Here is a 13,812-nt window from a genome sequence, read left to right on the forward strand (position 1 = left end):
ACAGGAGAGTTTGTGATGGAGGAGTGTCTTCATGTCAACGGCTTGTTCTCCAGGGGATACGGCTCTTTTTTAATCTAGGGGAAATATGAAAAGCAGAACCTGTGTGGATTGAAATCATTTCATGCGGGGTTTCATCGTGTGCCATCGCCCCAGTATGTTCACAGGCATTTATGTCTGGACGGTTTTGAAAGCCAAATCAAGGCAGCGAGTCCTACAATGCTTTCTGTGAGAATCAAGCGCTCTTTATCTTGCAAGAGCCCACACCTTTACTCGCACTCTTCTGTGGGATCCAAAGGCTTTGATTCTTGCTTCTAAGAACCGATGAGGTTCCCACTCTTGGCTTTCTGTGTTTGAATAATCCGTATACACACTTGCTGTTTTATAGCTTGCAAACACTTTCAGGCTGGTAAAGATGTCTCAGAGGACAACTCCTCCTGTTTGACTATTGTACAAGCACTTTAGACAATTACTGTAGGGTAATTTAAGGTTTCTTAAAGGGAAATAGTACATATACTGCTTATATGAATGATTAATTTTAAGTACATTTGGTGCATATAGTCATTATGTCATATATTTTATTTATCATTTGGATCCATGTCTCACACCCGTGGGATCTAAATAGAAAAGGTTTCAACCATTGCTGTTCAAAGATTTGCATCCACTTAATCAAAGATATTCAAAATCCACTACAAAGTTTTTTCCACTGAAACTTTAAAGTGAATTTCAAGGAGACTTCACAGTTCATTTCATTTATTCACTTACGCTCTTTATGAAAAGTGGCCATCTTGAGAAGCGAGAGGTGAGCGGTGGCAAAACAACGCAGAATGACACCATCTGTCAGACCCCTCGTAAACTCTCCAAATGAGACATCCACGAGAACATTATTGCATTATAAATCTCGCTGTAAATATATATTAAATTAGAGATTAGTTATCAGAGAGTGTTTCAGTCTGGGAACGCATGGATGATTTGCAGAAGTGGTGTGATGAATATATATCAGCGCTGATAAACACACGCTAATGTGCACGTACACACTCGCAAAAAATGGGAAGTATTTTTTTATAATAAAGTTGAAGGGATAGTTCACACAAAAATGAAAATTCTGTCATCTTTTTTCATCCTCATGTTGTTCTAAACCTGTATGAATTTCTTTTTTTGACAAATGATGGTAAGAACACAGCTGATTGTAACCATTGGCTTCCATAGTAGGAAAAACAAATAATGAAATTCAAGGTGTACCATCAACTGTCAAAATATCTTCTTCATTATTTATCAGTGTTTCTTTTCCTTAGTAGATTTAACAAAGATAAAACAAGTAAACTGTATTAAAAAAAATTTATTATTGTTTTTTTTATCAAAATTTGAGTTAAAATAACATAAAAAGATAAATAATTTGAGTAATTCTAAATGAACACTTTATTGAGTAAATTCATCTTCATTTTATCATGTATAATCCACTCAAATTTGTAAGAAGGAACTTAACTTAATAATTTTGTGTTGAAACTACAGGAATGATTTTAGTAAACATAGCTAACTAGGCAGTAGACTTGTAGTTTCCAGCATGCTTTGCATGGGACTGCTTTGAACAGTGAAATTTAAATGTAAACGCTATTTTATGTGTTTTTGACTAAAACAAAAGATTTTTTAGTGTTTAATGTTCATCTATCTTCGAGATTTAGAAGAGAAGAGTTTTTGTTTCATCTTTGAGTTTTGTAGTTACTATTGTTCAGAAGACTGGTGCTTGTGCATAGACTGCATACTGAAGTATGTCGCGCTTTACAGCTGCCCAAAACTAAACTGGGTGGGCGCGTTGATTGAATAAACAATTTGTTACCTCATCTCACAGAAAGATAAAGTCTAAATCAATGTTTATGGAAACAACAACAAACCATAAAAAGGTTACCTGTACCAAGAAAAGTAAATTAAACTGAGTAATAACTATTAGTTAACTAAATTTTGTTGCATTAAGTAATATTACAGTGTTTATTATACTTAAAAAAGGCTACAAGTTGACTCAACTTAAAACATCAAATGCAGCCACTTGCCTCAATTTTTATAAGTTAGATTTAGGTATTGCTTTTTACAGTTTACTTCCATAATATTTGTTTTCCTACTATGAAAGTCAATGGTTACACTGTAAAAAATGCTGTAGTTATGCAGCTGTTTGCCAGTAACTTAGTGTAGATGTTATTTCATGTTATTTTCTGGCAACAGTTTGTTAAATGAACATTAAACAAGTCTTTGTATTTACATAATAAAAAAATAATAGCCTCATTCAAAGCATTCTGGGAACCTTCGAAAAGGGTTGTTCCTATTCTTCTAATGAGTAATGGGTGTGTTTTGGGCGTAACGTGCAATAAACCAATGAGAGTCTCATCTCTCATCCTCTTTAAAAGCCAGTTGCGCCTGGCGCTATGTCTAATCCCTATTTAGATAACAGACTTTGTAAACTGAAAAACTAAGCGGAGGAAGAAGATCCCCAGTTTAAGATTAATGTTAAAAAATGTGTTGTTTTAATATTTTTTGAAATTTTACTTTTTTGGATTAAAACCTTCAAAAGTCTTTTTCTTTCAGTCATAGAAGTACAAATAGCAGGCTTTTAATTGCTGTAAATGTATTGATATGCCACATTATCATTGTAACCTAATAAAATAATTAGCAAATATGCAAGAAAAGGTTTGTACTCTAAAAATACAAACAAGAGATAAAGAATTTACCAACGTGCGGAGAGCCAAAGCGTTTCAGCCCTCGGACAGCGCCATGGGATTCTTAAAAAGCATTACTTAAAATGTTTCTCGTCTCACTATATTCACAGGTACAGAGTCATCATATACAATACATTTGTACGTTAGCATTTAAAAAAAAACATTTAAAAATAGATGCATTTGTTTAAAACAAAGCATTTATTTACTTACCAGGCTGCAGGTGAAGCAGCTCTTTGCGCCTTCTAACGTCTCATAATTGATCCTCATTTATGTCTTAGAGACTCAATAATAATATTTTACATTTCAATCCTTTAATCTTTTTATATTTGAAAAGCGTTTTTGTGCTGCTGCGCATTCATGTATGTGATAAGCAAACCTGCGCTGTCGTCCCGTTTATAGGCCCATATTACTAAAGTGCTCTTTAAATAACAAAAACAATATTGCACCATTGACTTTAGACTTTAGACCAGGTTTTTGTTGGTCAATGGCGTAGTCTATTTTAGTTGCCTCAAAATAGCAACGCGCCAACAATGAACACACCTCGTTTTCAGACCAAAACACACATAAGCGCAAAATTGGGCGCAAATGCATTTGCTATTTTAACAACGTGGCGCTAAATGAGAAAATGATAATTATGCTAGGTTAAAACTAGCAAAAGACACTTGTGCCGCATTGCGCCGGGTTTATGATAGAGCCCAAAGACTTGTTTAAAGGCGGGGTGCATGATTTTTGAAAAACACTTTGTAAAATGAGTCGGGCCGAGGACCAAAACACACGTGTCGCCAATCACACTGAAAAAAATTATTCATTGAATTTAATAAATTTTTTAAGGTAAGTGGTTGCAATCAATTTATTTAAGCTACATTTAAAAAAAAGATTAGTAAAGTAAAATAAAATATAAAACTTTTGTTTAAATGTAGCTTAAATCAGTCCTTCCAGAAAAACGCAGTTTTTTTGTGATTGTTGCGGGCAAAAATCCTCCATTTTGCGGCACGTTTTCTTAAAAAATGCGATGGAATATGCGGGATATTTATGCAATTTATGCAATGGAATTACGGGAATTTGCGAAAATTGCGGAACTTGCAAAAACTGCGGAAACTTGCAAAAGCTGCAGTGATGTTCGCGTCACATAATCACGTCACTAACGTTCCCATGGCAATAGAGGACACGGCTGCGCTTTTGGGAAGTAAATGCAACATTTTTCAACTTTCTGCTAATATATATGTGACTTTTTGCTACGAAAATGCAGAGATTATGAAAACATGCAAGCCCCACATATTTTGTGCGCGGAAATATGTAATTAATGTGGCGAAAGTGCGTCTTATTTGGAAAAAATGCAGCCCCGCATAAATATGCGGACTTTGGCTGATTATGCAATATATCGCGCGATCGCACAATCACGTTTTTCTGGAGGGACTGTTAAATAAATTGATTGCAACCACTTACCTTAAAAAAATTGATTAAATTCAATGAATAATTTTTTTCAGTGCAGCTGTAAGGAGCGTGTCTACTACCGACATCGTTGTCTGGGTTGCGTATGTGTGGGGCGGGTCTATCAAAAGAAGGTCCAGATTCTATTGGGGTAGGGGCGTGTTTGTTTAGGTTATTTCAAATGTCAACATTGGCTTTCAGAGATCATGCACCCCTCCTTTAATGTTTATCAACTTTGAACAAACTGTTGCCAGTAAATAACATAAATTTAAATCTACAGTAAGTTGCCAGTAATATTGTAATTTCTACAGACATTTTTAACAGTGTACAATCAACTGTGATATCTTCTTTTGTGTTCATCAGATAAAAGAAATTCATACAGGTTTAAAACAACATGAGGATGAGGAAATGATGACAGAAATTTCATTTTTGGATGAACTATCCCTTTAAGATGACCTAATGGGAAAAATTGTACTTTTTATCAATAAAAAATGTTTACGGTTGGTTACTGTAATACAAACTTAATCCAACTCACTATTGAAAATAATGTCACTTAAAAAGTCATAAAAATAACAACGCATTACAACATATGTACATGTTTTTTGATGGGGTAAAATGGCCTGTTATAAGATTCACCCAAACAGAATTTGATTAAATAAACCAGGTCACCTTGAGATTCCCGTAAGCACTTTTCACCACAACAAAACACTTTAATGCACCATTCACCATTATCATACAGTAAGTCCATCATTCAAAGCATTGAAGGCAGCACTAAGCAGGAGCTGAAAAATGAAATAACACATTTTACTCGGAGGTGACTGAAACAGTTAACCTCATTCGGCCACTTTTCTCCCGGAGTAATTGTTGTTGATGGACAGTGCCGTACACACAGCTTGTGTGTCTTACAAAACACGACGCTCTCACAGAAAGGTCCAGTCGCCAGAGATTTGGCAGCAAGTGTGAGAAGACTGTCCTTAAATCATCTGCGATGGCTTTCTTGGAGAAATTAAGTACGTCGGGCGTACTCAAGTGACAGCTTGTCTGTTCTTAAGTAGTATTAAAGGGTGATATTTTACCCTAAATTAAGATTCAGGCAACTTTTTTGGCACGTGTCACTGCCCAAATGGATTACTGAACTGCTGATGTATGTAGCAATTCAATGAGTGAAAAAGACGTGAGAGCGTAATGAATTTAAAATGCTGTAACAGACATAAATATTTATCACGAGTGACAGTAAAATTAGAAACAACATTCAATTAAAATCAGGTGTAATTTATTGTTGCTATTGATTTGTGGAAGGTGTAAATTTATGCAGAAACATTTCATTACGCTGCTGGTCTGATTTGGGCCTTGGTGTAATATTTTACATAGACACAGTCACTCCAAACATAAAAACTCTTTTATATCTCACTCTTTTCTATTCTCTTGATTTATTTTTGGATTCTTTGATTTGACTTCCTTAAACCCAGTCTATGTGGCTTACAATGGCATTACCATATGCCAGTATATGTATATAACTCTATTACATATGTGTGAGATGAATATGCATTTGGAGCAATGGGGCGGTGCTTGAGGGGTGGTGTGTGTGTGTGTGTGTGTGTGTGTGTGTGTGTGTGTGTGTGCCTGCAGGCCAAGCATGTTAATCAGGTATTCATTAAGATTAAATATAAGACGAGTAGTGAGGTGCGATTGAAAGCTACTGTAGGTAAAATATGTATCCAATTTTCCAGATTGCCACCTTGCTTTTTAATTTCAGCAGGTACTTGGCAGAAATTTGCATGGCATTTAGGCACTCATTACAATATTAATCTTCCCAGAAAAGTTGCAAGGGCTCAAAGGTTAAGGATGATTCTTACATTAATTTTACAACAACTTATTTAAAGAATCTCATTTACAAAAGTCCTCATTTGCTTCACTGTGTGGTTTACAATGAGAGTAAAGATTAAGTATTAAAAGAAATAAATGTGAATTGCTAATAAAATAAAGATTACTTTTAATTTGTACACAGAAGAAAAGAGACATTTTTTACCACATTCTGCAGTGTTTTAAAGAGGGTGCAGTGTTCACCCAAAAAATGAAACTTCTTTCATCATTACCCTCATGTGGTTCGAAACCTGTATGAGTTTCTTTATTCTGTTAAACACAAAAGAACACATTATGGTAGCAAACAGTTGACATTGACTTCCATAGCATTTGTTTTTCCTACTATGGAAGTCAATGAGACATATATCCTGTCTCAGCATCCCTCCTCATGTTGGTCTGTCCAAAAGGCTTCTTCTACATCCCAGACAACTTTGTTCCTTGCCAGTAAACAGAGGATAAACACTCTTACCAAAACACTACACCTATCACACCATGCCAGTTGCATTTCCTCAAGCGTCTGGCTCTTCCTCATACTCTTCCTCCTCATCTACCACCATTCCCTTATACTTCCTTTCAAGTTGTTTCCATCCACTGTTTACCCAGATATTGTCTTTACTTAAACAATCAAGTAAACATCACTTAATATTTTCTGTTTTGAAGCCAAAGCTTTAAAAGTTTAGTTGATTTAACTTTTAAGCTTACAAAATCCATTAAACTAAAAAATTCAAGTAAAATGAACTTAAAATTATTAGTTCATGTTGTAAGGAATACCCATAATCCTTTGCGCCTGAATATTTTGATTAATTTCAGATTTTTCACAGAATAAAAACTGATAAGAACTTTCACTACTCAAATATTTGTTAATAAAATGTCATATAGGTTCAAGGTCTTATATTATTGATGTTGTTTTGTTGTAAATTATACATTTTTGCATGAGTCACCGTTCAGGTGATCAGTGTTTCCGTACATGAACCCTGTTCAGAACATTTTATTGTATTTCTCTCCACAATACTGACAATGTATGTCAAAAACACAGTTTTGAATCACGTTTATTCGATGATTGACTTAAAGTCAGTCATTAATTTGGTGTTATAATACCATTTATAACATCAAAAGTAATATAAAGTGATAAAAACTAAAGTTATATGCAACAGGTTTTCTCACAAATTTCTAGTAATGTCAACTAATCTGGGTTAACAGTGCAGGAATATTGGAAGAAATTAAAACATTAAGTCTATTCAACTTATAATTGTTGTTAGAACAACGTATATGTTTAAGAAAACTTCACTTAAAGTTTTTAAGTAATAATTGCTTAAATTTTTTAAGGCAACAAGTTTTTTAAAGGAGCATTTCACCCGTAGAAACATTAATCTTTATTAAAAGTGCGTCATATTTGTAGTTGAAATGTAACATACATTTCGATTTTGGTGTCTATTTGTCCAAGAAAAGGAGTGTTAGTTGTCTCACCCCCTCAACAAAGATATTGGATTTCCTGCTTTCAATGATGCAAAATTATGATTTTACATCATTGAAAGAAGGAAGTGCAACACTGAAATCTGTATTTCTTCTGTCTCAGCGAAAACTGAGGGAATGATGCACAACCTTTCAAAAACATGACTGGGGTTTTAATGATACAAAGCTTAATGCAAATGGGTGAAGTGTCCCTTTAAGTAAACTCATTATGGCTTACAGTGTCCTTTGTTGGTATAAACATACAAGTACACTCTGAGGTGGTTTATATTGTGTACAATTGGTAAAAAATATAAAAAGAAAGAAATGTGTGTAACTACTGATGTGTTGTAGTGTTTTCCCGCCTGAGTATAAATGTATTGCTGTGTGTGGTTTTTCAGTCAGTGAGATGTTTGTGTTTAGAGTTTTGCAAAAAAAAAGTGCACAACATTTGCAGATCTATAACTACCTGACCTTTATAAGGTTTTGCCAAAAGAGTGAATGATGTGACGGGGTTTGCCAGGCCAGTGGCAATTTGGTCTAAACGTTCCCAAAAAATTTATATGTAAACAAAATATGATAAGAATAAGAGTACTTATGCCAAGTTTAAACTGTAAGTGTTATTCACTTTATAGTGTTACATGTTATACAGTTAATGTCTTTTTTAATGCCTTTTTTAATATGTTTAGAGTCATGAAATACGTCAATTTGATCAAAAACAACAAAAATCCTAATTTAAGCGTGTTTGTTGATGTAAGTTTAACTAAATGAAATGAAGATTGTGGGTCACATTGGCTATGGTTACGCTGCATTATTCATAAATGTAAAGTTGAGGCGTGTGGTCAGGACAGATTGCAGACAGCTGTCATGTTTGATACAGGACTGTCATGGCCCCAAAGAAAGTAAAGACATTAATGGGCCTAATCAGGGCCATGCTTAAAATATTTGTGGAGTAACAAAACAGAGAGACACAAGGCTCTGTTATTGTCCCATCTATTGTTTCAGCCAATCACATCCATATAAAATGAAATACAGCTTCAGTCTGAGAGTGCATTTTTAACTCACAGTACCTATTTTTCAACAAAACAAACAGTCATCATTGTTAGTTTTATTATTATAAATTAAAGAATGAAAAAAATGGCAAAAAAATAAAATGAAATATACTCCTCGTATGAAAACAATCAAAAAGTTGAATTGATTCAAGCGATAGTACAAGTTCCCGCCCATTATTGGCAGATATCCAATAATACGCGAAAGCGTGTAGTATCGCGCCTCTCATTGGCTGACAGAGCTGTCACTTGTGCCCGCGGTGGGCTGGCTAATTGAATCGCTGAGTGCGATACTCTTCTATCATCTCACTCTCGAGGAAGGTTGTTGTACATTAGCGACTATCAGCAGACGCGAACGGAGACGCATGAGAAACACCGCGTGAAAGCCGCGAAACAGTGCGAGGAGCCAGCAAAGGTGTGCTTGAGAATCAAAAGTGCGGAAAGGAGGAAACTTCACACAAACTATGGCCGTATCAGCAACTCCCCCGGTGCTTTCGCCGACATCCACTCCCGGGGGCTCGAGCAGCCTCTTCCGTCCCGACTCTCTGTACTCCAGCCCGGCCGAGTCCCCGCGACTGACCAGCAGCATGATCAACTCTTTCATCACCGGCACCGGCGGCGGCGGCAGCGCTAACGGCAACGGCCCCGGCGGCGTAAATAACAACGAGTGTAAGATGGTGGAGGTGCACGGGGTGAAAGTGGCCTCGTTCACCGTGGACGGCCAGGAGCTCATCTGTCTCCCGCAGGTGTTTGACCTGTTCCTGAAGCACCTGGTCGGCGGGCTGCACACCGTCTACACCAAGCTGAAGCGGCTGGATATATGTCCGGTGGTGTGCACGGTGGAGCAGGTGCGGATCCTGCGCGGACTCGGAGCCATTCAGCCGGGCGTGAACCGGTGCAAACTCATCACCCGAAAAGACTTTGAGGCGCTTTATAACGACTGCACCAATGCCAGGCAAGACTTATTTTACACGCATTGACACATTTACATCTTTTTTTTTTGTTTAAAGTTGAATAACTCTTAGAGTTCGTGGTACTTATAGGAGAAACTTTTATTAGTAACTTAAAAATAACAAGCATTGAGATTCTTAACAGATCTGCACATTAGTATAAATATATACGAAGATGTTTAACATATAAGAATTTTTTTATGTAAGTTAGATGAATAAACAACCATTATTAGTTGCTTTCTAGAAATAAATGTTTTAATGACTTACATGAAAAAGTTTGAAGTAAAAGTGATACATCTACCTTGCGCTTTTAAAATGTGCTCGTGCAGAAAAGCCATGTCATTAAATTAGTTACATTCACTTTATATTTCTGCCAAACCACCTGCACCTCTTTTTCGTTTTAAGGCCGATAAGCAGAAAAACAATAAGCTAATCATAAACTCACTGACAGCTTTTTTTTAATAAAGCAAGAAAGCTATTTTACTTGTTTTCCTCGCTGACACATTAGATGAAAAATATCCGCTTTTAATATAACTGTTTACCAACATGTGCCTTAGCGAAAACGTAAGTTTGAACATTGAAATTGTTTAAATAAAAAGGGCTAAACTAAGACTGAGTGTAATTGACCTGCATTGATATTTAGTACTAATAATTGGTCTGGTTAAAGGCATATATAAATTACGCAAATTTCTAGATTTATGCTTTCAAATAATTGATTTTATCCTGAATAAATCACAACTAACAAAACTTTGAACTTTTTCTTTTATAAGTATATGACGTTCAAACTGTTCCTTCAAATTACCAGAGGACAGTTTTCATTTATTGTAGGCTACGTTTATAACACATCTATACTCCAATAATTATATTTAAACGTTGACTTTAATTGTATTTCATACACTTATGTTTCTTACTTTTAATAAGAAATTGCTTGGCCTTACCGTGACAGCTCTTTGGACCAGGGGTCATGTTTCGTTTTGAATCCACTTTCTTCTGTTATTTGCGCCACTGAGTAAAACTTTTAATGCACATTTAAAGTGGCACTGTTTTTGAATTGATATTTTGTTTGTCTGGACGTCTAGTGCCTCATTTGGGTGAGGTGTTGGGCCATGTTGCATAAATCAATGAAGCACCTCTCCTGGATATGTGGCTCTGTTTGGTGTAGAGATGTTATTCTTAGCTGCTTATCATGACAGATGCATTAGTGTTCTCAGACTCCTCCAGCAATGTCAGCTTGTGTGTGTGTTGTGTGTGTGTGCGCGCGCGCGCGCGTGTGTGTTTGTATGATGTGGTGGGACTCAAGGGAGCAGTGCACCTTTTAAAGACCTTTATCGTCCAAAGACAATTATTCTAATGATTTGTTTATATGAAAACTGCAGCATCTTAACTTTGTGCTGAAATGACAGTCACACATTCTCTGTGTATTATTTCTCACCTTTACACTTCAGGAACAAACAATGCACTTGCCTTAATTTGACTTGTGATTAACAATTTTAAATAACAGTTAGGCCTAACTAATGTTGCAGTCATTGTTAATAATTTTAATTTAAGTATAATAATTCTATTATTCCCTGTATTCTGATCCAACAACTAAAGTGCTTTCAGTTCCATGATTGTTAAGTTTCCATTCTTTTAAATGGCAAGAAGTTAGATATTGAAAATAGGTTTGGGAACGTCCATGTTTGCGCGCTCAAGACGTATAGAGAGTGTATGTTTTAGGAAGAGAGAGAGAGAGAGAGAGAGAGAGAGAGAGAGAGAGAGAGAGTGTATCCAGATGGCCATTCTGGGCAAGGTTCAGTAATTAACCTTTTAACATCCCCAGCACAACCTCCAGAAGAATCCCCCGTCATTTTATTGGGTTTCGCGCACTTCTGAATCAATCTGCCGTGCACATCTAATTAGAAATGAGAGGGGGAGAGAGTTTTACAACATTATTTTGTTTAATTTTGAGTCCGGGCAAAATGGACAATAAGAGAATGAGGTGCGGAACGCTGCGCTTTTCACTCTTCAGTCAGATTGCAGCATACGGCCGGATAATGAAATTGCCCTAGCAATGGGCCACCCTGAAATTGAATTTGCTTCTCGGCGTCGTTGCTTTACAGTTCACCTTCGCGAGCATCGCTTTTATAGTCAGATTTAAACATCATCCACCGTCCCGCTACCAGATGGCTGAAACTAATGTGCACTGGCCCCTCGCCTCTCCCTCTCTCCCCCACCTCTCCTCTCCTTCAAAACGCACAGTCTTTTCGGGAGAAGCTGGAACAAATGAGTGTCTTTTGCATCAGTTTTTAAGGGACAGCCACAGTGGTACAGGTGAGCGCCGATCACCCGCCACGAGATATTAGGGCATCTGCTACCTAGGGGGTGAATGGCAGGATAGAGATCAAGTCTGAATAATTAAAATGAACAGTTAAATAATTACAAGAAACGCGGAACGCGTCCTGCTTGAGTATCACTGGCGCATCCCGCACATTTGCCGGTATGATGGGGCAGGGATCAGCGGGGATGAAAAGTGCTACATGGGTATTAAGCGACTATGTTTTAAACATGCAACAGGATTTTAAATACATTTAAACGCGCAGAAAATGTCCAAATCAGCACACACGCGGCACTTACTGCGCGCCTTCTCGGCTCCGCAATTGATCTTCGTGTTTTTAACGCATTCATTATTTATTAAAAAAAGAATTTGCAAGCTAAACATAACACTAAACTAGTTTGCACTTGGGGACTGCACTTAGGAAATTGAATGGGAATTACATTAGAGATGAACATCTGTGCGCGCTCCTCTGGCTCTTCGCAAAGGTGGATTGGATTAGTTTAACTGTGTTTTTTCCCCACCAAAAGCAAGAACATTCAAAGGTGCAGAAAGCACTTGTCCACTAATATTTATTGCATCGCTGATCAGAGTTATTTCATGCGAGAAACATCATAAAAAGAAAGAAACCCTGCGTGCCTTCATTGTCAACTTAAATCACAAAACGCATTACTTGTTAGAAAGCCTGTCATATTTTTTCCTCTCTCGAAGCGATTTGCTTTTTTTAGTCATTAATTTAAAATGTGTCTAATTCCCATCGTTGCCCCAGGCGCGAGGTGCGCGTAAAAGCACAGCCTTTAAAATGCACAATTTGACACCTTTTAAAAATATATTTTTTTAAGTATTTTGAATTAAAGTCTACGCACGATTTATTTTAGTAAACCTATGTACTTTTAGCATCAATGCAAATCTGTGCAGGGTATTTAAACACGAATAAAACAGACAGCTAATATATATCATTAATTACAGAAGTGCGCGGTCCAATACGTGACCGCGCGTTTCCAAAGTGTCTCCTTTCAGTCGCGCGTGCACTTGTGCGCGGATGAGCCTTGCGCGCGCCCGGTCCATATGGACAGCAGCTCAGCGCCTGTGGCTTCGCCCGAGGGTGTGATGCTCAGCTCGGCCCGGGCACCAGAGACACCCCGCTGTCTCATCACATCTCTTCAGATTGTCAGTCCTTAATGTCACCATTAATTATACATCCACCTTTTTTCTGGGGTTTCTTGTTTTGCAGATTTACGGTTCCCTTTACCCTTTCTGCACAGTAAATTATAAATTAAGACAACTTGAAATGTGTAGAATAGCTTCAGTGTCCAGTTGCACCTGAAAAATGAAATATTATTTTATAAGATGATATTAAGGAAATTGTTTGAGTCTATAGCCCAAGTGCAAATGTGCATAGCTTTTATATCCCCCAAAACCATTTAGATAATAAAGTCAGACTTACAAATCTATAACTATCATTGCATCAGAAACAAAGTATCAAATGAAGTTGCTACAAACAAATTATACTTCAGTTTTTTCCAGAACAAACTTTACTTTTCTTGATCATTTTTGCAATAGCTTTTAACAAACTAGTGTCGAGGTGGTTTTTAGTGAAAGGTGACTCTGGTCTCCTAGCAATACCATTACCAGAAAATATATTTTTTTAAATCTTCATTTAGTGTAATGTATTTTAAATTGTATGTTTTATAATTCAAACATCTTTTTTAAAATGTGACTTGAAAAGTGTTCCTGAAAAGTGTGATCCTTTAAATCAGTGCTACTTGGTTTGATATGTGCTACTCATATCTACAAAACAATTACGTTTTTATTTGACAGGCAGGCATATACATACATGTAGACAGACAGAAACATGTAGACAGACAGACAGACAGACAGACAGACAGACAGACAGACAGACAGACAGACAGACAGACAGAAACATGTAGATAGACAGACAGACAGACAGACAGACAGACACATACATACATAGGCCTACATACATACATAAAAGGAGATAGACAGACAGACACATGTAGACAGACAGACAGACACATGTACATATAGAGACA

The 13,812-nt window shown here is 36.7% G+C and overlaps 1 protein-coding gene and 1 long non-coding RNA gene across 5 annotated transcripts in view; one reads left to right on the top strand and one right to left on the bottom strand.

Moving 5' to 3' along the window:
• The first annotated feature begins 8,818 nt into the window (after nt 1-8,818).
• The window catches only part of dacha (dachshund a), a 186,496-nt gene continuing 181,502 nt past the window's right edge, over nt 8,819-13,812 (top strand). For all 4 annotated transcript variants that reach the window (XM_055179699.2, XM_055179698.2, XM_055179701.2 and 1 more), the window contains exon 1: nt 8,819-9,452. In XM_055179699.2, coding sequence (XP_055035674.2) covers nt 8,962-9,452 — 491 coding nt within the window. In that variant the 5' untranslated portion in view covers nt 8,819-8,961. The remainder of the gene's footprint in view (nt 9,453-13,812) is intronic.
• Nucleotides 12,315-13,812, bottom strand: part of LOC129423433 (uncharacterized) — a 215,608-nt gene continuing 214,110 nt past the window's right edge. Inside the window, exon 5 of the long non-coding RNA XR_008637728.2 lies at nt 12,315-13,081. This is a non-coding gene — a long non-coding RNA (uncharacterized lncRNA). The remainder of the gene's footprint in view (nt 13,082-13,812) is intronic.

This window comes from Misgurnus anguillicaudatus, chromosome 9 (assembly GCF_027580225.2).
Source record: "Misgurnus anguillicaudatus chromosome 9, ASM2758022v2, whole genome shotgun sequence".
Taxonomy (NCBI): Eukaryota; Metazoa; Chordata; class Actinopteri; order Cypriniformes; family Cobitidae; genus Misgurnus; species Misgurnus anguillicaudatus.